The 27,657-nt window shown below is 41.0% G+C and overlaps 2 protein-coding genes across 2 annotated transcripts; both read right to left on the reverse strand.

The window, feature by feature from the left end:
* Window positions 1–718: 718 nt before the first annotated feature.
* gas6 (growth arrest-specific 6) lies at window positions 719–15,072 on the reverse strand. The gene is made up of 15 exons (XM_070922453.1): window positions 14,935–15,072; window positions 14,516–14,676; window positions 11,821–11,845; window positions 11,648–11,710; window positions 9,054–9,176; window positions 7,882–8,001; window positions 7,369–7,491; window positions 6,150–6,271; window positions 5,834–5,952; window positions 4,825–5,014; window positions 4,572–4,736; window positions 4,319–4,487; window positions 3,971–4,110; window positions 3,681–3,879; window positions 719–2,909 (listed from the first exon to the last, which is right to left on the reverse strand). The coding sequence occupies exons 1-15, from the start codon at window positions 15,008–15,010 to the stop codon at window positions 2,758–2,760; spliced, it is 1,947 nt and encodes a 648-aa protein (XP_070778554.1). The 5' UTR covers window positions 15,011–15,072; the 3' UTR covers window positions 719–2,757.
* A 2,822-nt stretch (window positions 15,073–17,894) lies between these two features.
* pros1 (protein S) lies at window positions 17,895–26,248 on the reverse strand. The gene is made up of 14 exons (XM_070902688.1): window positions 26,159–26,248; window positions 25,339–25,496; window positions 24,586–24,610; window positions 24,403–24,486; window positions 24,120–24,242; window positions 23,826–23,951; window positions 22,403–22,531; window positions 21,982–22,222; window positions 21,207–21,393; window positions 20,852–21,016; window positions 20,510–20,678; window positions 20,087–20,223; window positions 19,759–19,987; window positions 17,895–18,552 (listed from the first exon to the last, which is right to left on the reverse strand). Exons 1-14 carry the CDS (start codon window positions 26,235–26,237, stop codon window positions 18,365–18,367), a joined length of 2,040 nt encoding a protein of 679 aa, XP_070758789.1. The 5' UTR covers window positions 26,238–26,248; the 3' UTR covers window positions 17,895–18,364.
* Window positions 26,249–27,657: the final 1,409 nt, after the last annotated feature.

Consider the following 27,657-nt stretch of genomic DNA (forward strand, 5'->3'; position numbering starts at 1 on the left):
AAACAGCTAGCCTGGCTCTGTCTAAAGGTAACAAAATCCACCTTCCAGGACCTCTAAAGCTCACTACTTAAAAAGTTTTAGCTTGCTTGTCTAATTCATACATGAACCGAAATGTAAAACTACAACTACTACGGAGAAAGCCAGGCTAGCAGTTTCCCGCCCATTTCCAGTCTTTGTGCTAAGATAAATTAGCTGCTTCTGTATCAATCTTCTCATCTCTCTGCAAGAAAGCGTGTATTTCCCAAAATGTCAAAGTCTACCACCAGAACTGTTTTTACTACCAGTACCGGGTGTTTTCCCTGTATCATTTTACCTTAACATGAGACTATATATGTAAGAAATCAACATTCTTCCTCTTATATAAATAAAAAGTTACACTCAATAGCCTTTCAATGAATTTACATTCTGTAACAACTCTCTCTGTAGCAGTTTTCATTCGCCATTCCCGTGCTGGATTCCAATCGCCTACCTAAGCACGAGTGATTTACAGGAAACCGATTGTTGGTTATCAAATATTACTTTTAAAAAATATGATCTCATTAATATCAGCCTCATTGTTTACAGTTGCTCTCTTTACGCCATGTCACATCTGTATTAAGTTACTGCAAACACCAACATTTCCTACTGCTGCTAGTTCAAATTAAAAGAATTCGTCTTGGAAAAAGCTAGTACATTAATTAAACCTTGAGTTTAGAACATTAATAACATGTCACACATGGAGCAGGACATGAAAAGTTTATCTTCAAGTAACCACACGGCATACAAATGCATTTTTTGAAAATACAATTTTACTCTATGATGTTCGTACAACTGCTTTATTTTGTTTTTAAATAGGATTTTCATTGTTGAGGGAAGTTAAAACTCAAAAGGCAGACTTCTCTCAGCATTGTACACGTACTGGCAGTTAAAGTGAAAAATAAAAACTAAAGACAAAGTTCAATATACAACACATGATAAAAAATAAACAATAACTCGTCAAGCTCTATATTCTGGCATTCATTCATCAGAAAACTAGAAAAGTATACATTACAGAGGGAAGTTAAAGAACACTGGAGCCCTTTTGGCATTCTCAATCACAATGCTCCTCTGACATTCTTTGTTTTTATTGTGTTTTGATTTGCTCAGCACCTATAAAATCAAATTAAAAACTCAGTTCCTAAAGATTAACGATACTTTGATCCCTGGCTATTGCTCTCTCAGTCTCTCACATTCCCATTTCAAGAAAATAATTACGTATTTGTCGCTCAAACATTTTTTAGGAAGCAGATGAAGTTGAGACTCGGACTACTGTTTTTGACTTTGGATCAACTTAAGTGTGCAGAAAACCTCAGTGAACATAAGGTAGTTGTTTTCTGTCTTCTATAAAGCATTGTACAGTCACGTTATTTACATATTCAGTATAATACAGCGCACTCTTTTTACTCTCAGTAGCTTGTGTGGTGCGATCGATGCAGTGCTCACTCTCTCTCCTTGGCGGAGAGGGCCCCTTCCTGTCTCCCTGTGCTTCTGTGACTAATCTATCATCCTCTGATTGCTATATGGCAGGTTTTAACTCTGAGTGGGTGCTTCGGAGGGATAGAAGGGGCCTTTATGACGAAGTTAGTGACTGAAGATTATTGAGAATCAGGGTGTCGGTCAGTTCTTTGAAGGACTGTAATACTCCAAAATGCACAGGTGGAAATGCATAGTGTATTAACAGCAATGAGTACAACATTTCATAAGAAGCGTTAGCTCTGTTTGTGTGTTACAGTACTGCACGTTTGTGAAATGATTCACCTGTTTGGAGGGAAGCTGTCGTGAAGTTTGGGTTGGTTGCTCTTTGTAGGCACATGGTTGATTTTTAAGGTTGCAGGTAGACATGGAGTGCTGCTTTATTCGAGGAGGAAATCAAGAAAATGGCTTCACACGCAGTCCATTTCTACCTGCAACAATGTGCAAGGTTTTCTATTGAACACAAAGTTGTGCCTAATACCACGCCTCCATGCTGTGAAGGAGGGGATTCAGCTTGTTAGGGCCAAATAAGATTGATTTAGTCCCCTATCAACCCCTAAGTCATTATGCACCAAACACTCATGAAGATCTGAGCACCTATTCGCACATTCTCTCTGAGTAGGGTAGCTGATGTAGGACTATTCATCTGGTCCCCATTGTTTTTCATTTCATTGGATTCTACATTAGCACTTGATTATTTCAAGCTTTGTGAACGTGGGCCTTAGGTGAACTGGATGTAAGCATCATGACCATAGCTCTATCAGCTGAGTCACTACAGCGGAGAGTCATTCTGCCTACAAACCCCCAGTCAGATCTGCATTTAAGCGCAAGATGACAAGCGTAGCAGGCTGACCCAAGACCAACCATTTGACATTGATCTAGATAAGGCCCTGTGTGTTCTTGTGGGCTTTCAAGGCTGTGATACATGGGCAGTTTTTGAGGCAATGTTGTGCAGCATTTATTCCCATATTTTCTGCCTAGTACAGATGTTGCTCATTGTCTGACTAACTGCCTTACTGGGTCATAGTAAAATACTGTGAAAGTCCCTGCAAATGCTTCTAGGCAGCAGTGTCATCACAGTAAAAGGACAGGGTGATCCTGGGCTAAGGCTCCAGCTGCACCGTGATACCTGGTCCAGTTTTTTATTTTTACATTCCAATCTAAAACATCTCCCCACTGATCAAAGCTTTTATAAATATATTGGAAATCATCCCCATTGCCTGAATGAACTGCTTATGGATCAGTTTTGGCAGACTGATGCGATGGTCACTGGTGAGAGTCCAGCAGGGGGCAGGAGTGTGAGCGGATGTCATTGTGTTTGTGGATGGCCTGGTCCAAGTCCAGAGGCCGTCCGTTAACACTGACCTCCATACAGCCGCTGTAGGGCGCAGACACCAGCGTGGATACCAGAGAAACATCTGAGGGAAGAAACGACAACATGTGATCCAGCAGATAACAAGATGGACGGTGACCTAACCATGAATCTGCAAGCAGTATTACTTAGTGTGTTGAAACTGTCAGACTCAGCAAACACATTAACCAACCCTTTTATCAAGTATACATGACAATCGTCATCAAGGCGTTGACTAACAATTTCAAAACAATATCAAAACAAAATCCTTATCGTGTTTTCTTTCTAGTTTGGGGAATGTTGAGTTGTTTCTGCTGCCAGTCACAACTATGGATCATTATTATGTTTGCAGTTTACAGTACAAGGAAAAAAGTGAGCCACTCATAAATGGCAGGAATTTTGCATAATCGCCTCCTCTCATCGTTGACTCGGTACGATAATTTATTGTTGACATGTGTTGTGTTTTGGAGACTGTACAAGAACAAATGAAGCTGTGGCTGGCAGGGCATATGTGGCTTTGCAATTTAAAAATACATGTGCAAAACACTCGTTTCGTCTCTATCCATGTTCTAGACCACATATAATAGCCAACAATAATGTGCGTGTGTCTTTATTAAATGACATATTCATCATACTGAAAAGCGAAAATGTCTGACTTTCATTTTTATTTTCCAATGAGTATAAAGTAATGTTTGGCAGCTTTAGTGATTAATGATTAATTTTAACTAGTGATCATTTATAACATTGTGCTCCTCCCTCCAATGTACATAGCATCACCACTGACATAAAACTCTACATACATCCTGAAAAATGTGTATATAAATGTGCGTGTCCTCACCAGGGAGGCCTCCTATGAAGGTGCTGGACTGTGACAGGACGTCAGGAATTTCAGTGTCTTCACTACGTCCAGACTGGCCATCGACCAGCAGCAGGGTTTGGTTACCTGAGATCGTCACCTGGATTTCATGACTCTCACCATCACACAGGGGGGCAGGAGAGCTGGCGATGATGACATCACCTACAGATACCAGAACAAACTGAAGACACGCAAAAGGTCAGTTTTGAGATCAAACATATAGTGACTAACATATTTATCAACATACACAGGTCGAGTTTTAAAGAACTCACATCTCGCCATTCATCAGTGCCGGGATGATAGTCGGCCAGAGCGACAGACAGAGGGACTTTGTCCTGGTGAACGAGTGCAAACAACACACCGATCGCAGATGTTGGACGCAGGGTCAACTGGATGCTCAGGTTCTGTGATTCTGAAGTAATGAGAACAGGAAGTGTGAGGACAGGAGGTCATGAACTTTATCGACAAAGATGAGGCAAACTGTTGACATAAGAGTAGGCGACGATGGAAGCATACTAACATTCAAACAAACAAATTATACACTGACTAACGACTTCAGGATGAAGCAATTAGGCTCACACACACACACACACACACACACACACACACACACACAGCACCATAGCTGATGTTGAAGAGAGCGAAGCCTGTGCCGGGGTAATATGCTCCCGGATCCTCTGCGCTGAAACACTGCATATTGTCGTTGGACCGAATGGTTTCTTGTATGGACGTATCTTCGCCCGTCAACCACCTCCACTCCTTCATACAGCCGTCCAGACGGGGATTCACCTACGTCACAATCACAACAGTTGTAAGGAACATCTCTTTTTTGTCCATATTCAAGAAAATACACAAGCACATACAAACAACCACCTGATTGACAAGGCCGTCCTCTCTGAAAGGGACTCCTCCCACAGTGAGGTTGAGTTCATGCATGCCCTTCTTCAAAGTAAACAGATCACCGTTTACTGCGATCTTCATGACGGCCTCCCTGTCAATCTTAATCACTAGACTCCGCCCCTGCTCCTCCACCGAGATCTGAGAAGAAAACGAGACATTTAAGGAGGTTTCAATCAGCCAATGAAGCGAATGTAGACAGTGTATTATTATGACAGAAACTTCCAACCTTCCTCCACTGGCCGTCATTGACAATGGGTCCGCTGCTGGTGACCCTGCTGACTGTGCCGTACTTCAGCTGCAGCTCCAGCTTCCCATGATGCATTGCCAGCACGATCCAGGAGCTGTTAAGGTGACCTCCAGCAAAGAAGATCACCCCCTCAGGGTCGTAGGTGCGGAAGTCAAACTCTGCCGAAAAGCTGGGAGTGGGGAGCAGAGACAGAGTGTGCTTTTGAATAAGTAAGATAGCGTCACAAAGATAGTTGAGAATAAATAAGAAATAAAGGAAAACAGAAAGGACAGGAAGAGACTGTAGAAAAGAAGCAATTCCTTTTAGTGGCCAAAATAATTTTATCTGCTATCCACTTGGCGCTCAAACAAAGTGGGTGGTATTTTCCCAGCTAATATTAGAAATTATTTTTAGAATTAGCTGATACAACTTCATAGAGTGGCTATGTATGGTTAAAAAACAGACAGACATCAATCCAATTCATTCTCTCGGTTGGATTTACTCTTTGTTCACCCTGCTGTATCACTTTAATACAAACACGGCCATTAAAAACAAAAATATGAACAAGAATTTAAAACAGGATTTGATTAAAGCCCAAAGCTTAGATTACGCGACACCACAGATGTCAAGTGACGCACATTTGACTTGCATTTTGAAAGTGGATAAAAAAAAGTTCCACAGGAAAAAGTCAACTGGAGGCACATTGCTTGTAAAAAAAAAAAAAAGAAAAGAAAAAAAAGTATCGGCACAAAAATCAACAAACAAGCAGAAAGTTTAATGCTATTCGTCAGACGGCATTGGGATAGTTTGTTGCCTAAGTAATTAACACTTCCTCAAACAAATGCTCATTGTTAAGAGAAACTAAAAAAGTCTTAACAACTAAGAGTTGTGATCGCTCCATTTAATCATCTATCAGTCTTTATATTTACCGTAACTAAAGTATATGTAGAGACGGTGGGACTTTTTTGTTAGGAGAGTGCTGAGCATCAAAACATAACAACTTTCTCACCCAGTTTGAATCCTCCGGCGGAAACGCAGCCTCACCACTGGCACACCGCTGAACATGCGGCCCAGGTAGAGGGAGCGAGAGTTCCTCTTCAGAGATGGCGACATGCAGGGAGTTAAAGGCTGTGAAAAAAAACAGGTATAAAACAAGCTGGAGATAACGCATGCTTCTGCTTCACGAGAACGATTTGTGACTTGACTCATTCAAAATGGTTTAACAGATCAAGAATGTAATTTATAATTCACATTTAACAACAAAAGGTGGAAGGCTGAACTATTAAAATGCCTGGTTCATATTTGCCACAGTTCATGTATTTCACCTTACAGCTCCTGAGGTCATGGCCCAGCTTCATGCCCTGACGACCATCACAGAAGCAACGGAAACTCCCCGGAGTGTTCAGACACTCCTCTGCACACACACCCGCCTCGCACTCATCCACATCTGACAAGTGACGGAGCAGGTTTGAGAGACAAAAGAGGAGGAGAGATGAAAGTCATGAGTGGGGTGTAAAGGGTTACAGAGAACCAGAGAGTTCATGAAGTTATCAGAGTCACATCAGTGGAGGAATTAGCCAAAACATGAACTTTCAAGAATCTAAGGAACAGCAGTTCCACAAGCATGAAAAAAAAGAAGGATGTCTTTCCTGTCAACATATCACGGAATGAAAACAACACTTCAAGTGGACTTTGACGTTGACTGGGTGGTATCTCCCCGCTCCATATACAACCTTACATGGCCATGAGAAGGTTGGCTTTAATAAACGTTATTTCTCAGAGGAGGGGCACTGAGGTTATGAAAAGTCTGGTTTCCACTGCAGAGCAAAAACAGGGCACATGAGTGATTAATGATTTTGGTCTGTAAATTCTTATTCAATGTTTTTACTAACAGACCTGATGTTATTTATCTTATTATGTTATCTTATTAAATACCAAGACAACATTTTTTTGCTTGGCCTTGGACATCCTTCCATTCCTTGAGTATAAAAGTGTATGTTGAGCACTTCGCTCTGGGGGAAACATGAGATTAAACTTGTTTGACATGCAATATACAACATTTATTAAGGTCCAAGGCTACTTGTAGATTTGGCTTGGTGACGCTGTTGCGATTGTACAGATGGTTGATTCAGTGTTTTTAAATCGTTGCATGTTTAAAGCATGATTTGCTGTGCTTAAGATAATACTTCTTTAACCTGTAAACCTATGGCATATCTTCTGTGTTTATGAATTCCAACGACTGCACTTTAGCTTTAGCTTTCATAACTGTTTCTGTCCCGACCTATTTTAAATCAAAAGAGAAAGTTAGTCTGTGTATTTTGCCCCTGAAGAACTTTTTCTAAAGGCATGGAGATGGTGACCTGTTACCTACTTATACAGAATTTCTCCAAATGTCTTTGCATTCCTTTCCTGACCCCACAACACAGCTGCATCAAGTCCTGCTGAGGCTGAAGCTGCTCCTCGGTCAGTTCTTGTGAAACTGTGCGTGTTTGTGTGTCTTTGTGTGTGTTGTCTCTTTTATTGTGGGCGTGTGTACACACTTACCAACACAGCTCTTGGTTTCATTGTCGTAGACGTAGCCGTTATCACACAAGCAATCATAGCTGCCCTCCTTATTCTCACACTGTGCTGTTCCACACACACCTGGGTCCTCACACTCATCCACATCTGAAAGACACACAATGTGGTCTGCTGGATGGCTCAAACATCTGGTGGAAATTCAACAGTACCAAGAAGACTGAACAGTCAACTCCTCAGCTAGAAGGACGTGATCTGAGGAGGTTATTTGTACCTTTGCTCATTAGTGTCAGAAAAAACAATTTATCAGAAAAAGACCAGATACTTAAACTGGATAAATTGGAGGTGCGGGAATTTAAAACCAACTGCAAGACAGATGCTATTTGGTCCTGATTGATTAACCACTGGAATCAAAGCGACCCCAATATTAAATTGACCTCAGAGGAGCTTTAAAATTAGATTAATAGTTGTTAAAATGCAGACTAAGTCATGACATGACTCAAGTTGTTGAATGATGTGCATCTATGGTTTGTGGCTCACCATTACACATGTGGCGTCCTACCAACATGTAGCCTTGGTGACAGGAGCAGCGGTAACTGCCCATAGTGTTGTTGCACTCGTGGTCACACCCTCCATTTCTCTTGCTGCACTCGTCGACATCTGCAAACAGGATGGTGGTACAGTCAACATGAGCGCAGGAAAAACATCATCATGGGCTGATGGGTTGTTGGTTTTGTTTGGCTGGCGTTAAGATTTCCCATAGTAATTCAGGATCAGGTTGTATTTAACATAACAGATTCTATTTCATTCTGAGTAGGACCGCACAGAATGAATTGCCAGTTTGATGCAGTTTCAAAAGCTCACTTAAATGTCCTATGCATTTGTACTTTGCTAGACGCCTTAAAAATATCTGACACACTAAGTCATTGTGGCCGAGTGTTGCAGCTGAGTGTTTAGGAGGAGTGCGGTCGTCAAGTGGAAAAGACTCACACCGAGTCAAACTGAATCTGTTTTGGTTTCCTCTCACAGTAAGGTGGCAGGATGAGTCACAGTGGAAATGTGTGGAATGGTGGCTGTGCCATAAATCAGAGAAACATGTTTCCCTCTCCCTCACAGTGTGCGTGTATAAATTATGTGTGCTTTCCAGTTCCTGCTTATACACTTAATATTTGTTACATTTCCCTTCTAAAAGTGGAGTCGCTGGTCTAACTTTCATGTTTTCAGGAGAGGAGATGCAAGCCTCCCCCCATATCTATACATAGTAACTAGCTTTGACCTCTAAAGAGACACATAGATTCCCGTACATGCAGTTCATATTGACCTGACACACCATTCACACATCATTAATAACAGTAGCAGCAGCAACAGTTAGATATTAAAGAGACAGGTCAACAATAAAAGTTGCAACTGTAAGATAAATATGAAACTCTAGAAGTAGAGTTTTGCGAGGTCAAAATAAAAAACACCTTTCACATTAACATGATGAGAAACAATGAAAATATTTGACACATGAATGACTGATGATGGGAAGCCAGATCTTCCTATCAGTGGACGGGACAGGAGCTGTCTGTCAGGACCAAGGTCACAGTGACTGTGACATCTACAGACGCTGGATAGGACACTGAGTGACAGTGCAAAAATTCAACCTCTGTTGAGCTCAAGCACAATATATAGTATACATCCTCTCCCACTTTCCACAGTGATGACAGTACCTTTCTCACATCTGGCTCCGGCCCAGCCTGTGAAACAGTGACAGAGGAAGTCGCCCTTTTTGTCCTCGCAGCGCACCGTACCTCTGGCATTACAGGGAGAGGGAGAGCACTGGTCTGGAATATCTTGTGTAAGAAAACAAAGATAGAAAGACAGAGAAAAAGAGGAGTCTGTTTAAACCAGATGCATACAATGAGTGTAACTGTATACTGGTACCAGACAGAGGAAGGGCATCTCTTATGTTCTGCATATCAGGAGTTCAATATAAATAGCCTAATGCTGGCTAAGCTCTCCTGCTGGAGATGCCCTAATTCCACCCTTCCATGCATACCTGACCTCTAGCTCACAAAAAACAAGATCAAATGAAAATTCAACGCTCTGTTAATTATTGTTTATCCTATTAAATAATTTCACTTGAGGCCTCTCTTTCACTCCAAGCTTGTGTAAGTGAGCACATGTGCAAATCTTTTCTCTCCCTGCAGTTTCCTTTTCCTAGCAGTGGAGTTTGACTGCTCGACAAGTCTGGGCATGTTAGCTGGAGTTTAGAGAGAGAAAAGGACAGTGTCTGGGAAAATGAGGGGAACAGGATTGAGATAAGCTCACATGTGAAACACAAAGACACAACTTTCAACTCGGGCCATTTTTCACTGAATGATGTACAATACTGTACATGTAAATGTCTTAATAGTGAAACATCCACTGCTTTGAGTGCAGTTGAAGTTCAACATTTCACACATAATCTTTCAGAGCTTTGGCATATTGACAGCAGACTCACAATGGCAATAAATCTAAACTACATATGGGTGCTACACAGTGGCAAAATCAGTATCAATTACAAGCTCCATCTCCAGAGAAGCTTTTACAGACAAATTCTGATTGCAAGTGGAGCGCTTCCAGCAAAGTGATGATCCTATTTTTTCATCAATTCATCAACAAAATGTTACAAAATGTTACCTGTAATATTCAGACCACCGGTTTCTCTGAGCTACAACGAAACTAAAAATGCATTTAAAAGGTGCATTACCAACATTCTCTAAAATACATTAATCAGCTTATTGTGTCATCCACATCAGACCCAATATCAAAATTATGCCTGTAGTAGCACATTGATATATGTGGATGATTCATTTTACACGGCCATATTTGTGTATTTTTATTTATTTTAGCTAATAGCCTGTTAATATCAGCATCAGTTACTAGCAAATTATCAAGAATAACAGTGTTAATAAGTCCACTCCATTGGTGGAAACTAAACACATGGAAGTATTGCAATGAAATTAAAAATATCACTATCAGTATATGCTTCTTTATATTGTGTGCCTACTTCTAAAAGCAGTCCTTAAATAAATCTGGTTAGAAATATGTTGGGGCTATAAGCAAGCAGGGGTAACCACAGGAGCCTCACTTGTTTCCTCTGCTTACAATTTTAGAGGTCCCTTAACAGCACGTCAACATTTAATTTCATTTAATAAAGCACACACCATGGGCTACCACAATGCCGATTTGGACGAGCCCTCCAACGTAAGCAGAGCAGCAACAATTCATGTCACATACAGTATGTGCTAGAAAATGGGAAAAAGTGTTTTAAATGATTCGATTTTTCTGCAGAGCAATTCACAAAACATTTGAGTCTGCAAACTGCAGACTAAGGGAACAGAAGCAGGGAGGAGTGGGAGAATAAGCACTGTCTGCTGTGCTGTAACATTGCATGCCTGTAATATTTCATAAATGGAATGATCTGCTAGGATACTGGTACTGGACACGGAGGCAGGAGACAGATGGGCAGAGATTTGCAGCGAGAGAGAGAGAGAGAGAGAGAGAGAGAGAGAGAGAGAGAGAGAGAAGTGGTGAGAGAGATGGGGGGTGTGCTGACAGACAGATAAAAAGGAGCTGCCGTGTCACGATGCTGCAGCTGAGTCATGGAAACCCCCCCGAGGTTCCTCAGCCAATAGCAGTAAAGCCGGGTTGGTCCAGTGCCTCTTGTATCCTGATGCAGCAGAAATCCTGTGCTCCACTCACGTCAGATTTTTGTTCCACGTCACTCCTCCGCTGAGGAAGGAGCTGGTGCAGTCGCCCAGAGAGTGGGCGAGTGTGTGAGTATGTGACGACTGAAGGGGTGTGTTGCTCATTCACCAATGTGCAGCATCACTGTAGCAAAGTGCTGCAATGTTACTCATAGATACCTGGGCTCATGCACATATAGCACAACCGGGCTACATCAAAGTCACAGAAACAGTTAGGTGTGTCACGCTGCAAAAACTGAACTGGAGTTGCCAAAGAAATTCAGCACCTTTTCATCATCTTTCCATCTTTTTCCTTTTCTACTCTTCTACACTTGCTTTGGCAATGCTAACGTCTGTTTCCCATGCCAATAAAGCCCCTTTGAAAAAAAAAGTGTATGCCAGAGTATGATGCAGAGCTGTGATACTGCAGTGCAGCCCAACCCTACACTACAAACTATGTGCTTCTCTCTGGATGTAATAATACTTACACAGTGAAAATAAAGACCAAGAGGAAGGGTAGGGAAGGTGAGTTTGTGAAAAAATGAGAGAGGTAAAATTAAGTCAGTCGACAGGTAAGGGGGCATAAAACTTACTGTGGACACATGTAACCAGATCCTGTTTCTTCTTTTCAGCATCTCCAAACCTCTCCATACAGGCTAGACAGAAACAAAAAGTGAAATTAAAACAAAGAGATTACAAACATATAATCAGTCAAACCAGTTGTTATGAGTAGAGATTAAGAGTTTTAGTCAAAATGATAACTTACCTAAATACTTGGGATAGAAGTAGTCCTAAATCAGAGAGAAGAGACAGGAAAGAGAGAGGGATAAAGTTATGTAAGCGTATAAACAAAAGTCTAAACAGAACAAGATAATCTAAATAAATGCTTACAGTTAGTTGGGGGGTTCCGTTAATACTTAACATAATCTAGGATTTGGTTTCGTTTCATACCGGCTCTCTGTGCTCATACTTATGAAAGTGAAAAGCAACTCATAAACATAATTAATTTTGACTTTGACATTTGTCTGTGTATGTGTGTGCTTAGTATCCAGATATAGATTACAATATGATTACTCTGCAATCTGTGTGTGTGTGTGTGTGTGTGTGTGTGTGTGTGTGTGTGTGTGTGTGTGTGTGTGTGTGCTCTCTCTCTAATGGGTGCGGCCCTTTGCCAAAGGCTTCCTGAGAATTCTCTGCATTCCTGATAGTAGTAGCATCTCTCCCACCTCCTGGCTGCAGTATTCCTCCACATGTAGGTCAAAATGTGGGGAGATCTACCCATGGAAAAGACTGGCTCTGGAGGCACAGAGACTTCAGAGAGCCTCTGTTGCAGTAGGAGCCAGATGCAGCAGGCTGAGGTGAAAAAAAGTCTCTTGTAAGAACCAGACCAAAGCCTGCTAAAACTAGGAATATATTACACAACGTAAAGCCTGATTATAACCCTGATTTGATGTGACAACTGTTTTACAAAGGTCAGTCACATTTGGCTAAGATGTAGTGTGGTCCCAGAACTAGTTTGGAGCTATTACTAAACTTGACTCTAACATAATAGTCAGTTTTTTATCAGCTATCTGTCCCTCCAACAAGTGAAAGAGCAGAAACTTGGTGTGATCGTGTGTTGCCAAGGATAATCATGAGTATCCAGGAGCAGCCCACTCTCCCTCTCTCTGCAGAGCCAGAAAGCTGCAGCAGAAGAAAACGCAGAGTCAGAGATGGGCACTTTCAGAATGAATAATGCAGCTATGAATGAGACTGCAGCTTTGTGGCACGACATGGTAGAAAACTACAGGCACGCAAACGCTATTCTAGTGGTGATGTGCATCCAGCTGATTCAAACTCAATTGGAAGGATCACCCGACTTCACCTTTTCCTTTGAACCCAGCTCAACTTTGCTTTAATCCTCCCTCAGCCTCCATCTCTCTCCACTTGGCTAATCTTACAAGTAATCTCTGAGTCATCGATTGCCTCATTCACTCCCTCTCCGCTACAATTCACAAGAGTAAAGAGCATAGCATCACCAGTGCAATGCTAACAAACACGCACAATTAAAACTTCATCTGAATCTCTGAATTTCAACAAGCAGTTAAACGGACAACATGCAAAAACAAAAACATTGAACACTGTCAGGATATACTTGTTGATATGTCTTGACAGCTAACATTTCAAAGGGGTTTGGGCAAGAAAGTATACACTATAAATGGCCCACACTATAACTTATCTTACTGAGTAACATTCACACACACTGACACATGCAACACACTGAGCACAGATATCTATTATAAGACTTAAAAGTCTGCACTCTCAGCCAATGAATGAATACACTCTTGGCCCGTAAGCCCATGTTCCACGTTTTCCTGACACATTACGTTATTTATATGTCTGGAGCTTGTTTGCATATTCAGCACATATACAACATATTCAATAGGCTTATGCATTCACATGGATGGAAAGGCTAATCTGCGCATTCATTCACGGAAACTAATCTGCAGTAAATATTCCTGAGCATACACATTGTGATGGATTTTGCATGTTGGTAAACATAAAATAGAAGGGGTGGGAGCATGTATGCAGATTAGTGAGGCAATGTGCTTTAGTGTGTTGAATGAAACACATTTCTCACCCCACTGTCATTCTCTTACAGAAAACAGCTAATCAGCTCCCAAAGAGTTTATTTGCATCACTCATGTGCATTTATGTGTGAGGAATCTGTAAGAGTAGGAATGTGCAGACATACAGAGATACAGATGGTGAGAACACAGATGGAGAAAAGACATCCAGGTGTTTCCCATATTTGGCAGGAACCTAAGCCAAGCAGATATCCACTAGATAGGGCCAAGTTTTAGCAAATGGAATATGTTTAAGCCAAAAGTAAGACACACAAGTGGCTGTGTGTGTTTGTGTGCATATAAATATGAAGGGCAGTGTAAGGATAGCAGTGTCTTCACTGAAACTGTTTTTCATAAACTAAAGCTTAGTCACACTGACTCAATGTCTGTCACAGAAACAAACAATGAAGAGAACAAAACATGCTTAATCTTTGACATGGGAATATTATGCACACTGACAGCTATCAGCACTCTGGATTTATTGGAGCATGAACACCAGCAGCCCAGACAATGAATCATTAGTCTAGTGTTACCGTCATCAATTTGTTACCGTCATCAATTTGTCACCATCATCAATTTGTCAATATGAACATGATGTAAACAACCGACCTTGCAGCTTTATGTTTTCTGACAAAACTACATGAAACAATATGATTTCAACTGGTAACTGTGTTTTTGTTGGTTAAAAGACTTCTCTGAGTTTTTACTGAATACTGCAGTCCCTCAATGGAGAAGAAGCCAGAAGGTGTGGTGTGTGATTGTGTTTGGTGGGGGGGGGCTGAAACCTGCTTGCAGCCTTGACTGAAAACCACAACTTCAGTGGTGGTTTTGTGCCATTATATATAATATACTAACCGTCTCCGGGTCGTTTTCAAACACTTCTCTGGCCTCCTCTTTGGTGCACTTTTCCTCCACACACTCCCTCTCCAAGTGTCCTTGCTTCGTCTCCTCGAAAACTTGATTTGCTCTCCTGTGTCTGCTCAGAAACTGGTTCGCCTCATGGGGAGACAATGAAACTAAAAAAAGAAAAGAGAGACATCCCCAAAATACATTAATTAACCTACAAGAACGAGAGAAGGTCAAACAACTCTGGAGTTAAGCAATATTTTGGCTCCCAAAAACGAAAACATGTCAGAAAGGTTGCGAAACATCTACTGTTAAAGCACCATTAATGACGTTAATAACTAAGGCATGTATCATCATCAGCCACAACACAAATGTCAAAGGGGACTTAGCGAGCTAGCTAGCCACCTAGCATGTAATTGTTTACTTACTGCTGTCGGACCAGCGGACAACCAGCAGGATTAGCAGGGCTGCCGATGAAAGGGACTTTGTCGGGGTCAGCCGCATTGTTTAACCGCTGTGTCTGCGCAAGGCTTGAGAAACTTTCTCCTGTCCCGTCTTGTAGTCTCTCTACCCCCTCTCTATCTCTCAGCCTCCCAGTCTCTCAATGTCAATGCTGTTTGCAACGAGCCGAGGCTAACGTTAGTGCGAAACACTGCAGGTATTCAGGTACTTCCGACCGTTGGCCGTTAACGTCTTTGATGTGAAATCACTGCAGCGCGGAGCGTCGCAAGCTAAACTGTCGTGTGTCTCTCCCGCATATCGTTCATAACACAGCAAACTAATTTAAGCGGCCGTCCTCTTTTCTCTGCGGTTCAGCTCGTCCCCATTGCGGTCTGTAACGTTACTTTATTTTCTGACCCTCCTCTCTGGTGTGGAGCCCTCTCTCTCTCTCTCTCTGGCCGGACTGAGTCCACTCTCTCTGCGGAGAAAGACTGCACGCCTCTGCTGCTTCAGGAGGGGGAGTAGCTCTGAAAAGTGCAGGCAGGAGTTTGTAACGATGCAGCCCTCCAGACACCTCTCCCTCATCCCTCCCTCCCCTCCTTTAATGTGCGTGTGTGTGTGGCTGTGTGCGTGTGTGGGCACCCATTATCATACTGAAAAAAAGAAGAAGATAAAATTAAAGCTCACTGGTAGTTAATGCTTTAATACTGTTGTAGCTGTAGTGCTTCCAGCCTGGGTGCTGGAATGTAACTAAATACATTAACTCAGTTACTTTATATTTACCTGTACTTTACTTGAGTATTTTCACGTTATGCTACTCGATACTTCTACTCCACTACACAGGCAAATACTGTGCTTTTTACTGCACTACATTTGTGTGATAGCTATAGTTAGGCACCACTTAGGGTGTTTAAGTTGTAACAAATTACTTTCTCAATGGTTAATAAATAACTTACTAATGCAGCAGAGATAAGCAGTAATTAGATGAACTTTTTTTTATTACATAAGTTAAATGAAATGAAACTACCCAATAGTAAATACAATTGTTCAAGTCAACATTATAATTCTACTTAAACATTAATGCATCAATAATACTAATCTAACAATACACATAATGATAAAACTCTCTGCAAGGGGCCATTCTGTATTATGGACAATGTGAATTTCAACTTTTGATATTTAAAGTATATTGCGCTAATACTTGAGTAACATTTTGAATTTACTGCTTTTACTTAAGTAAAAGATCTGAGAGCTTCTTCCTCAACTTTAGAGGTGAAGTCAGAGCAGTCATTAAACAGTTTAAAAAAACACTTATTTTAGACCCACACTATTCCAAGCAGTTTTTCTTTCTGTTTCGTATTCTCTGAATCTTGTGTGACAAATCTGTTTTGCTCGTTCCTGTTTTCAGTATCTCATTTCTCTACGGTTCAGCCCGCATTTACCCTCGGTTTACCCTCTTTGCTCTTTGTGTTTGACTTGCTTTTCATCTGTATTCCTATTTATGTATCTAGGCCATTAGGCCATAGTGTGTTACATGTTCAACTATTCTGTTTTTTTCATACACAGGGTCACAATAAAATTGCACGTGATAGTTTTGTTCAAGTGCTCCTCATCAAGATGAGAAATTAAATGAGTATTGATAAGAGATATTGTGATGTACCTTAAGGTTGGAGAATGATAATTATTTAAAATGTTTTATGTTACTGTAAATGTTTAACAGTAAAAAACAATTTTCCAAATAATAACAAAAATATTTTTTTACAAGCTACATTGATGCCTGTTGTCTTTTTAAATATGGAACTAAAGTCTAAAGTTGATTGAGTTATTGACTGTCTGATTATTCACTAAACTGAGGGGTATTACAAACAAATCCAAGTATTGCAGAGATATCCCAAAAATTCATAGGTGTGATGATGCTAACAACAAAAAGTTTTACTAATATTTTATGTGTAGTATATGCTAAAATTGAATGAAAATATGATTTTGACAACCTAGTTTAAAGTGGACTGACTGGCAGAATGAAGCATGATGGTGCATTGGCATGCATCCATCTGTCAGTACAGAAACCTCCAAATGAAGGAGAAAACACACCAGGGTCCAACAGTGTTTTGTTAACAACTGCTTTACGAGTTTGTTGTGTCACCAAGGGCTCAGGACACCAGCAATGCCAGAAAGAAGGCCACAGGAAAGACTCAGGAAGTGTGCTTTGGATACTATTGTGTTGAAGATATACCAGAATAAATGAATTATCATGTCATTCTGATCAACCTACTGCCTTCAGCTGCAACACAGTCACTGAAGGAGAAACAGACCTTGTGGACTCATATATTGTTTGTTGTGTTATGTTAAAACTTGCAGCATTATCATTTCATATTCAAAGACTACCAGAAACTAATTTTGGATACCTCTATGAAGAAAGTTCCTGTGTGGCCTTGTCTCGGGAAAGATGGCAAATAAATGTAAACGTTGCTTTGACCAATTTTATTAAAACAAACATAAAACAAACACTGAACAACTACATTTAAGTTATATATTAAAGATGGCTTGTTTTATATACAAGGTGAATTCTGAACACAGTTGAGGACAGAAATGGAAGAACAGAAGTTGTAGATAGCCTTGCAAGACCAGCCATAATGAGAGGTGTAGTGACAACCATGGTCGGTTCTGGGAACAATAAAATAATAAGCCATGTTTCTAAATGTTACTAAACAACACCTCAGGAAGGCAGAGCTCTAATAAAGAATGGTGATTCAAACAAGAAGATGTCACAGAATTGAAAAAAGCAAAAGCCTGGAGGCTCAGCTTTCTCTTCTGTGGTTTTCCCCCGCCACAACCAACAACTACAATTTCAGCTAGTTGTCTCCAGACGTCTGCCTCCACGAGACCAGATTGAAGAGAATTTAGAGATAGTACCATGATTCAACAACAGGGACAAAGACGCAGGTGGTCTCAAAGCCTGGTCAACAGTGACCATTTGTTTATTTTTTCTACACAAACATAACCATCTCTTGCTCAAAACATGGTATGCCTGCTACAGAGCTCAGCTCTTTTCAAACGCTTCTTGGAAAGCATTTAATTCATTGCAACAAACTGCTACAACTACGTCATCAAGCTGTCCAGCTTCCGACCAGCTCACTGGCAAGCCAGCTCTCGTTGAGAAAAACCCCCAAACAAAATGCTCCCAGGACAGGAACAATAATACTGTATGGATGAAAACCGTAAAACAAATCTTAAAATAAACCCATCAGAGAAAGTCAACAAAAATGACTATAACTGTCTACCTCTATCTCCTCTTCTTGTCATTTCTCTCTCACCCCCTCCCCCCCATCTTATATATATCTCTTTTTCCAAAATATCCCAAGAAGTGGCCGCTGTGGGATGCTGCCTACTTTTAATGTGCCTCGTTGTTAATTAAGGTCACTTTCTGTGCAGGTGCGGTGCATCAGGGTGACTCTCAGGGGCAGACACAGGAGGACAGGAATGGGACTTAATGCTGTTGTGTTTGCTGAGAGCCTCGTCAAAGTCCAGCTGCTGGCCGTTGATAGTGATGTCCATGCAGCCGTGGTAAAAGGCCGTCACAGGGGTGGCAGGTAACGGGACATCGTCTGAAAGACAGAGAGAGAGCGGGGCAGTCAGTGAGACTGACAATGAGAATTGTCCTCAGACAGCAACCCTTCATGAGATGTCTTGAGAGATATCACGCTAGTATATGGGGACAGCAATTCAAAAATAAATGTAGGGGCTTTACCTCGGCCTTCTGAAGCTCATTGGAAGTCAGAGCTGAGAACTGAATTAATGTAGTTTAGTTCTAGTCAAAATATGGACCATCATTTTTTTTAACTGGATGGAGATGAGTCACAACTTCTTGACTGAAGTTAAAAACGCTATTGCAGTCTAACAATGCAAACTCAAATATTCCAGCCCACACCAGGAGGCTGACTTTCCTTAATTAATTTATTCAGTCATACATTTAACAACAAATCTGACAGTGTTGTTTATTCAGAGGGAGGAAAAGTAACTAAAGGTTTTAGCCATGCTAGCGGCATGGCTCTTGGGCTCACGATGTTGGTCAGAGTTGGTCGGTCGGTCCACCACTTTGGTCCAGACTAAAATATCTCAACAACTACATTGCCATGAAATATTGTGCAGACACTCATGGTTCCCAGAAAGTGTCTTCTGCTGACTTTGGTGATCCCCTGACTTTTCCTCTAGCTCCACCATGACGTTGACATTTGGATTTTAGTGAAATATCTCAACAACTATTGAATGGATTACCATGAAACCTTCATGTCCCCTCAGAATGATGAATTGTAATCACTTTGGCGATCCCTTAAACTTTAATCTAGCGCCATCATCTGGTCAAAAATATAAATTGTCCAATAATTTGGTGCATGACCAAAATCCTGCATCATCCTCAACTGTACTTTTGTGTTTAGTCATAATTATCAAATGCTAACACTGTAAACTAAGATGTGACAATGGTAAACATTATACCTGGAGAACATCAGCATGTTAGCATTGTCACTGTGAGTATGACAGTATGGTGACATTAGCATTTAGCTCAAAGCAGCCTACAGTTTTGCTATTACAGCACAATCAAGAGGATATTCCTTTGTTTGGAACTTCTTTTCCAGCATAAGGAAATCTCTGAAAAAGTTTTCTTATTTATCGATGAGGACGGTTTGGTATTCATGAAATGATTATAGCCAGGAAGCCACATTGGCCCTTTCATGATGATGATATATAGCTAATAAATCATGCTCATAGTTATCTTCAAAAGAGTTAACTTTTGTACTTTTACTTGAACTAACCTGGTATCCCACCAATATATGTACTGATGGGGTTCTGCATGGTGTTGTTGAGGCGCTGCAGTGCCTCCCGCAGGACATCAGACTTCATGTAGGTAACAGAGGAGGAGTTGGCTGAGATCTGGATTTCTGTGGGAGTCACATTCAGCTGCACTGTCAGCCGGTCAGGGTAACACAACATGAGTGAGTCCAGTGTCGCCACAGAGATGCCGTACAGGAACACTTGCAGGTTCTGGAGCATGGAGGACAAATAACATCGCAAAGTTTAATCACGTGTGAGACATGCAGAGATACACGTGCTTATTTCCAACAAAAGTGTGAAATAACTCACAGCATCATCTTGTCCCTGCGTTACCACAGTGACGGACACTGGGACTGTGTTGTTGTGGACAAGAGCAAAGAGGACACCTGTGCTGCTGGACGGACGTATACTCATCTTGATATCCACATTCCAGCTCCCAGAATCACCTAGTTACACACACCATACACAAGGGGAAACACAGATTTATTTCTTTTGTCAGGTTGGAAATTTAGGAGCTTTGGCCATTTCCAAGTTTTTACCTGAATTGGAGGATCCCATGGTTCTAGGTTTACTCAACTCTGACCCTGACAAGTTCTGTCATGATATGGAATATATGGACCATAAATAGATGTAACAGCTACAGTGGAACCTACCATATATGTCTACTCTGTACCTGTGCTGGTACCTGTGCTGGATTTCCCCATAAGGATTAATGAAGTATAACTTACTCACTGTAGTCAATGTTGAAGCGTGCAAGTCCTTCCCCAGGGAAGAAAGATCCTTGTTCCACATGCACAAAGCAATGTTTGCTCTTCTTCTCCTGGATGACCTCCTTTACACCAGATGCCCCCTGGTTCATCAGGTTCCAGCCCCGGATGCAGCCGTCCAGTCGAGGGTTGATCTAGTGGATGGATGGATACACACATTGAGTACAACACTGGACTGGAGTCGGTCCAATATAAATCCCTATCTATTCATTTCACAATGTTATAAAGGTTATTAGATGTGGGGGGAAAAAATCCATGTTTGCTGGGTGATTCATTGCATGTGCATGCTTTCAGATGACCTACTTACAGGTTTGATGACGTTGTCCGTGCGGTTGGGTAGACCAGCGATGTAGACCTTGGTCTCCAGTTTGCCATTAACAGAAGTGAAGAGACTCTCAGGGCTGTTGATGCTCATCACAGCTTCCTTGCTGATCTTCACACTGATACTGCTCTCCAGTTCATCCACAGAGATCTGCATGTTACACATTATCATCATCTCTTTCTCACTGTACTTTAACTCAACACAGTTTAGCACCGGAGCACATGGTTACCACAACACAATCCACTTTCAATCAATTCAGTCTATCGATTAGCACTTTATTAGCCACAGGGGAACAAGCTCAGTATGTGTAGGGAATTACTGGACTACAGCTTTTTCTTACCACATGCCACTGCCCATCATTGATGGCTTTTCCTCCGCTGGTGACCTTGAACGTGTGCTGGTTTTTGAACTGAACTTCAATGCGACCGCCTCTTAGCCCCAACATGAACCACGAGTCCTGGGAGGACTCCGCATACAGCACAACTCCCTCTGGGTCGAATGTACGAAAGTCAAACTCTGCTGCAAACCTAACAGCCAGAAACAGAAAGACTGGAATATGAGTTTATAAAGTATCCTAATTACTACAAAGTAATTGCATTGTCCATACCAATGTTTTAGCATCCATTTCACATCCATTAACAATCACTCACATCCATTTAACAATTTATTGATTTGTGGTTGGGCTTTTCCAGGCATTTCCAGGCATCAACAGACTTAATCCATTTCAGTATGGTATGAAAATCCATTTCTAGAGGCCTGGAACTTACTTGAGATAGGTAGAAGTGAAAATCATGCCTACTATTATTGTATTGTCAAATTACATTTTTGTTTGACAATCGCTGAGACGGAGCATTAAGCTGTATTTTACGCTCAGATGATTGATACTCATATCCTCCATCTAGATTTTAAATTGAATTGAAGAATTACATTTTGATTTAAGATGTTTTTTTTGGTCAAACTACTGTTTCAAAGGTCAAGGATGAATTTTTATGCTCTGACTTATAGTTGTGGCGTAATACAGTGCAGATGTTGGGAGTAAAACACACAAAACACATTTGTGATCATTTAAGTAGACTACATTTGTGTGTGTGTGTGTGTTTGTGATGGACCCTCACTTTGTGTTCTCTGGCAGACGGAAGCGCAGAAAGATGACAGGAAGGCCTGCAAACTGCTCGCCCAGGTAAAGCATCTCAGGGTGTTTGAAGTCATGCAGGTCCACACAAACGGGGATTCTTTCACAGTACCGCTCATTGTCCGCCAAACGAATACCCTGACGACCATCGCAGTGACACGCATAGCTGCCCACTGTGTTTATACAAGTCCCGTCGCACACACTCAACTCGCACTCATCTACATCTGCATCAACAGGAAAAGAAAAATTTACAGGAAGTGGCCTTTAGCTCAATGCCTATGGTAGCTTTTTAATGACTACATACAAAATACATACACAAATCTGGTTTAATGTACTCAGTTTTGTCACCAGTCGGACTTTATGACTTGTGGTGGTAAGACAGGAACAATAAATTGAAGTCTCACCATTGCAGGTCTTGGAAGTGAAGTTATATTTGAAACCCAGGGGACATCTGCACTGATACATGCCCAGCGTGTTGACACATTTAGCCGGTTCTTCACAGATATTGGGGTACAAGAGGCATTCATTGATATCTGGAAAACAGTAAATTAACAGGACAAATGGTCCGGTGTGAATTTGTAATATGAACTGTCTGAGTCCTGATTAAAAAAATAAAATGGCAAATAAACTACATACGGTTGATTGCAAGTGTAATTTTGTTATGTGGAAAAAATTAATAAATATGACATGACCATGATATGGCCTACAGTACCTTTCTTTATTTGTTTTGTAAAAGTGACTTTATCATTGTGCCATAATGAAGTGCAGCTGCAAGCACACATTGTTTTGAAACTCAAACAAATTCAAGGCAGGAGTCAGCTGCGGAAAATCATTGCTTTCATGAGATATGTTAAAATTAAACCTAGCAGACAAGCAGTAAGAAAACTCACTGACTAACTGAATACGGCTGATGTTCAGCTGCCATCTCTCAAATCTTATGTCAGTCTCCTTCAGTGTGTTGCAGAAACAAGTTGTTGACAGATAATTATCTAATTTCTTCAGTCATTTATAAAGCACTGGTTCACTGGTTCTAGTTTCTCAACTGTGAACTGCTGTTGATATTTGATAGATTAAGAAACTGTTATAACAGTATTTGCTTGCAACTTATGGTATGCTTTGGAAAATGTCGACATCAATCAGTCAACATTAAAGTATAATTTGGGATATGTATTGATGGGCTATTTGCAAAACCATGTCTAAATCTCCACAACCCATCAAAAAAAAGACGGACAGAGCAAATTTACCAAACTGACTCAGTCCATGTTTGTGAAGACTTTGTACATTCAACACACTCAAAGATAAACACTGAGTGAACTGCCCACACAAATTAGGACAGATAGAAATAAATGGAAATGAGACAACAAGTATCTACAAACTATAAGCAGGTTCTAACAGCTCAGAGATATGAAACTGCTGGTCTGTTTGCAGCACAAAGCATGGACCTTTTCAGATGTTAAAAGCTTTTCACAATCTGTTGTATAAGAGGTCACCTCAGGTCAGTTTTAGAAATAACAAATGGTTCGGGCCCTGAGGACAACAGCTGGACAATTTTTGTTATAAGTGCGTAGGGTTCCACCGTCCATAAGGAAGTTATCAAGAAGAATAATACACGGTGTAAAAATGTGTGTTTGCTCAGGACAGTAAAAGCTGAATGTCTTCATATGTAGGACATAAGCCATTAATACAGAGAGAGAGAGAGAGAGAGAGAGAGTACATGCAACCTTTCTGTCCTTTGGTGTAACTGAAATTAATAAAACTGTAATGATTCATAACATTATTACTGTTTATGTACTGTACAAATTGCAACTGAAATGAATTAAGTCTTACCCACGCAGTTGATTTTGTCACTGATGAAGTAGCCATCTTCACACATGCAGTGGAAACTGCCGGGTACATTGTAACATTTTTGGTTACATCCCGCTGGAAATTCAGGATCTGAACACTCATCGATGTCTGCCCAGTCAACACATCACACAACAACATCTATCAGCAGCCAGTTCAATCCGTTTTAAGTTGAATTAAGTCTATGCATGTTAGACTGAAGGCACAGAGTGTACACGTGTGCCTATCTAAAAGCTGAAGTAAAACATTTAAAATCCCAAATAATGTATCTGAACTCACCGTCCTCACAGCGCGGCCCCTTCCAGCCGGGTTTACACACACATGTGAAGGAGGCCTGGCCGTCCGCACAGTGGTCTGTACCCTCCTTGTAGCATGGAGGTGGCGTGCACTGGTCACTGATCTCTGCCATGCAACAAACAGTTTTGGACACACACACAAACACACACACAGGTTTTTGATGAAAGCCTTGATAAAAGCATTTCACAGGTGAGGCTCACCTTTATTAGCCTTACAGAGCAACTGACATGAAAATGCTAACATTTTCTACTAAAAAAACCCTCACCCTTCACGCAGGTGCGAAGGTCCGAAGGGATGCCAGAATCTGAGTTCTGGTTGTTGATGCCGACACGGTGTGAACCCAGACACGCTGCAACAAATAGTGTTCCTCATCAGAATAGGCTAGTAAAGGCTAAACAAAACTGATATCACAACACATTAGGAAACAAAATAAATTCTGCAAACCTACCAACATATTTGGGGTAGAAGTATTCCTGGAAAAAACACAACAGGCAGGAGATTAAGAAAAGGAAGACAAAGAGAGGGGAGAGTGTGCAGGAAGTGAGATTACAGCCAGCTGTGCTCTGAATAAATGTTCTGTTTGAAACAGAAACTTCAGTATAACATCTGGATAAATCAACTTTGCATGTTTCATTTTTCTGAATTACACTGGAAGGAAATTAAATGTTTCAAATTACAAGACACAGCATCTGATCTATAGCCGAGATGTTTAGTTGATAAATCTACCAGTCAATTGAAAGAAAACGATTCAATATTGATATAAATTGTTATGTTTTAGCAAAAAAAAAAGAATTCAAGTGTGAATATTTGCAGTTTTCCCTCTATGATAGTAAATGGAATGCATTTAGATTTTGAATTGTTGGTGGGACAAAATAGGACATCTGAACACATTTTATAGATCAAACAAATATCAATTAGCCAAGAAAATAATTGGCAGATTCATCAATAATGAAAATAATCATTAGTTGCAGCCCTGGTCTGATCTATCGCTTGCATTTTCTTTCCCTTTCACTGCTCAATTCATCTCTGAATTTTCACTTTTTCTTCTTCATTCCCTATCCCCTTGGCCTGGTAATCAGAATTGCCATTGCGTTCCACTTCATTCACCACTTCCCCACTCAGATGTGGTTAAGTGATTCAGAGGTCTGGAACCAGGCTACCTTGCTAACCACTACCATCAGGGAGCCGCTGTTCTTCTTACCGTCTCTGGCTGGTTCTCAAAGATCTCCCTCGCCTCCTCCTTGTTGCACAGCTCCTCGATGCACTCCCTCTCCAGGTTGCCCTTCTTGCTCTCCTCAAACAGAGAGTTAGCTCTCCTGTGCCTGCTCAGGAACTGAGAGGCCGTGTTCTGGCTCAGGACTAGGAGAGACACAAACACATACACATACACACACACACACACACACACACACTCATTCAAATGTATCGTGTAAAGCTATCTTTCCATTGTCAGTGTTGTTTGCATGTTTGTTGTTACAACAATCAGAAATGAACAGGCCTATTACTGTGCAAGTTACCATGGAGTGATATTCTCACGTGTGATTACAAACAGGCATATGCAGCTACATTATAAAAACACATGACTGATCCCAGCAGGAATTTAAGTCCTGTTTCCCCATGACAGATGGCTGATGTGGCTGGTGCCTGCATGGACAAAGTGGACACCCTAATTACTCTTCTGTGAATTGGCCTGAAAAAAAAAGGTCATTGCGAAACCGTTATTTCCCAGAAATGTTTCCCTAGTTGTTTTAACAAGCAGCTCATGTTGACCAAGCATTGTTTCACGGTGTAGAAAGGAGTCATGACCCCTCACACTTTCTGTTCCCTGTTTGCTGCTTTTATGTTGGAAGTTGTAAAAGAAAGTCCTCAAGCCGTTCCCAACTGCTCACATCCAGCCTGAAAAGCTGCTTTCAGTCTGAGGCACTGAGACTAAATAGACTGTAACAGGCTATTCCGTGAATTACTTTACTAACGTGGAGTTCAAAATGTCAACCGCAAAAACCAAACACTTACATACTTACATCGATAAGCATCGACGAGCGTCACAAGAAATACGAGGCAAGCCAAGGATTCCCCAAGTGCCCGTTTCTTTCTCCACATAGTCGGGCCGTTCTTCCTGCTAGGCCACGGTTTGGCTCTGAGTAAAGACTGGCTGAGCACGGGTCGATGTGAGGAAAAAAAAACTTTATTCTTCCCGAAAGTGTTTTCGTAGAGACAGGGGGAGTGTCGGGGCCCGCCAGGAGAGCAGATGCAGAGGGGTATGAGGGGAGGCAGCTAGGGAGCGCTGCTGACACACTCGCGCGCACTGCCATTGTTTACTTACAAGCATGGATGGTGCTGCTTTGGGTGGCCGCTGGTCGGTTGAACTGGCAGTAAATAGGTTTACAAAACTTAAGAGAGGACAGGTTTTACCCAGTCATTAAGTCAAGATGAGTAGGAACGTCCCTAAACTCACAACAGTAAGAAAATGGGGACAGAAAAAGTAACATTACACGACAAACTACAGACACACAGGCCTGACATGTAGCCAACTCTCATATTTTCAACGTTCAAGCGACGTTCAAACGTCAGGAGAACTCATTGTTGCTAGGCGACTGACAACGTTTCTTCTTCTCTTGTCAAATAGAACGTTACTTGTAAATGTTTTTGTGTTTCTGGCGTAAAGTAACTAAATACATTTACTCAAGCACAGTACAATTTACTGTACGTTTAGTTACTGGTTACTTCCTAGATTCAGATGAAGAATACAAAATATAATCAAATAAATTATGATATTGTTGTTTCAATAAAACTTTATTGATCCCCAGGGGAAATTCACAAGCTACCCAGCCTTTTCCACCCCTGCGTATACAGTATTTTCACTTATATTCACTGTAAAATATGTCAGTCACATGCTAGACCTTCACTAGCCACTCATAGATTATTTTGTACCATAGGCTTACATATAGGGCCATTTTTAAGAGCCATACATACAGTATATCTCCACAATAAGATAAAATAAGTTGCTGTGCCGACTGCATTTTAATTCTAATTTCGGCACTCCTATTATGTACAGTGAATCCCCTCATTCATTGTTAATATCAAAACTATTCATGGCACAAAATCCTGGCGTCATGTTTGCTTAAATGGCATTGCCAGTTGGAACCCATATGCCATTAGGGAGTCTGCTAATATTCTAAAAGATTAATGCACAAGGGTACAATTACTCATCAACATTTCTCCATTTATAGTGTTCCATTGACAGACGGGGACAATTGGGATCTTTTTACTTCCCCACTCACGCAGAATGGGATATGCATGACTTACAGTAAATGCAAGGAAAACTAGGACTTGAACAGACACTTGCAAACAGTTTTTTTGGCAATTAGATTTTAAGCTGTTAGGGCAAAAATCTGATGATAGTAGACAGAATGAGACAGCCAATGAACCATACTGGGAAATAGTTTGACATCATTTAGACATTTGTCTGAAATTGATTTTAGACTGCAGATGTTTGACTTTTCATTAAAGGAAAAAGACA

This window comes from Enoplosus armatus, chromosome 1 (genome assembly GCF_043641665.1).
Source record: "Enoplosus armatus isolate fEnoArm2 chromosome 1, fEnoArm2.hap1, whole genome shotgun sequence".
Taxonomy (NCBI): domain Eukaryota; kingdom Metazoa; phylum Chordata; class Actinopteri; order Centrarchiformes; family Enoplosidae; genus Enoplosus; species Enoplosus armatus.

Bases quoted from the DNA above. Each gene is read 5' to 3' on its own strand.
- gas6 (XM_070922453.1), bottom strand. From the start codon at position 15,010: ATGCGGCTGACCCCGACAAAGTCCCTTTCATCGGCAGCCCTGCTAATC. The intron at 8,002-9,053 runs GTACTGTCATCA...TCCTGTTTGCAG, and splicing joins CGGAGCCAGATGTGAGAAAG to ATGTCGACGAGTGCAGCAAG. The intron at 4,737-4,824 runs GTTGGAAGTTTC...TTTTCTTCTCAG, and splicing joins ATGACGGCCAGTGGAGGAAG to ATCTCGGTGGAGGAGCAGGG.
- pros1 (XM_070902688.1), bottom strand. From the start codon at position 26,237: ATGTGGAGAAAGAAACGGGCACTTGGGGAATCCTTGGCTTGCCTCGTA. The intron at 23,952-24,119 runs GTGAGTTCAGAT...TTGACTGGGCAG, and splicing joins GGGGCCGCGCTGTGAGGACG to ACATCGATGAGTGTTCAGAT. The intron at 18,553-19,758 runs GTTAGTTCAAGT...TCTGTCTTTCAG, and splicing joins ATATATTGGTGGGATACCAG to ACGATGTCCCGTTACCTGCC.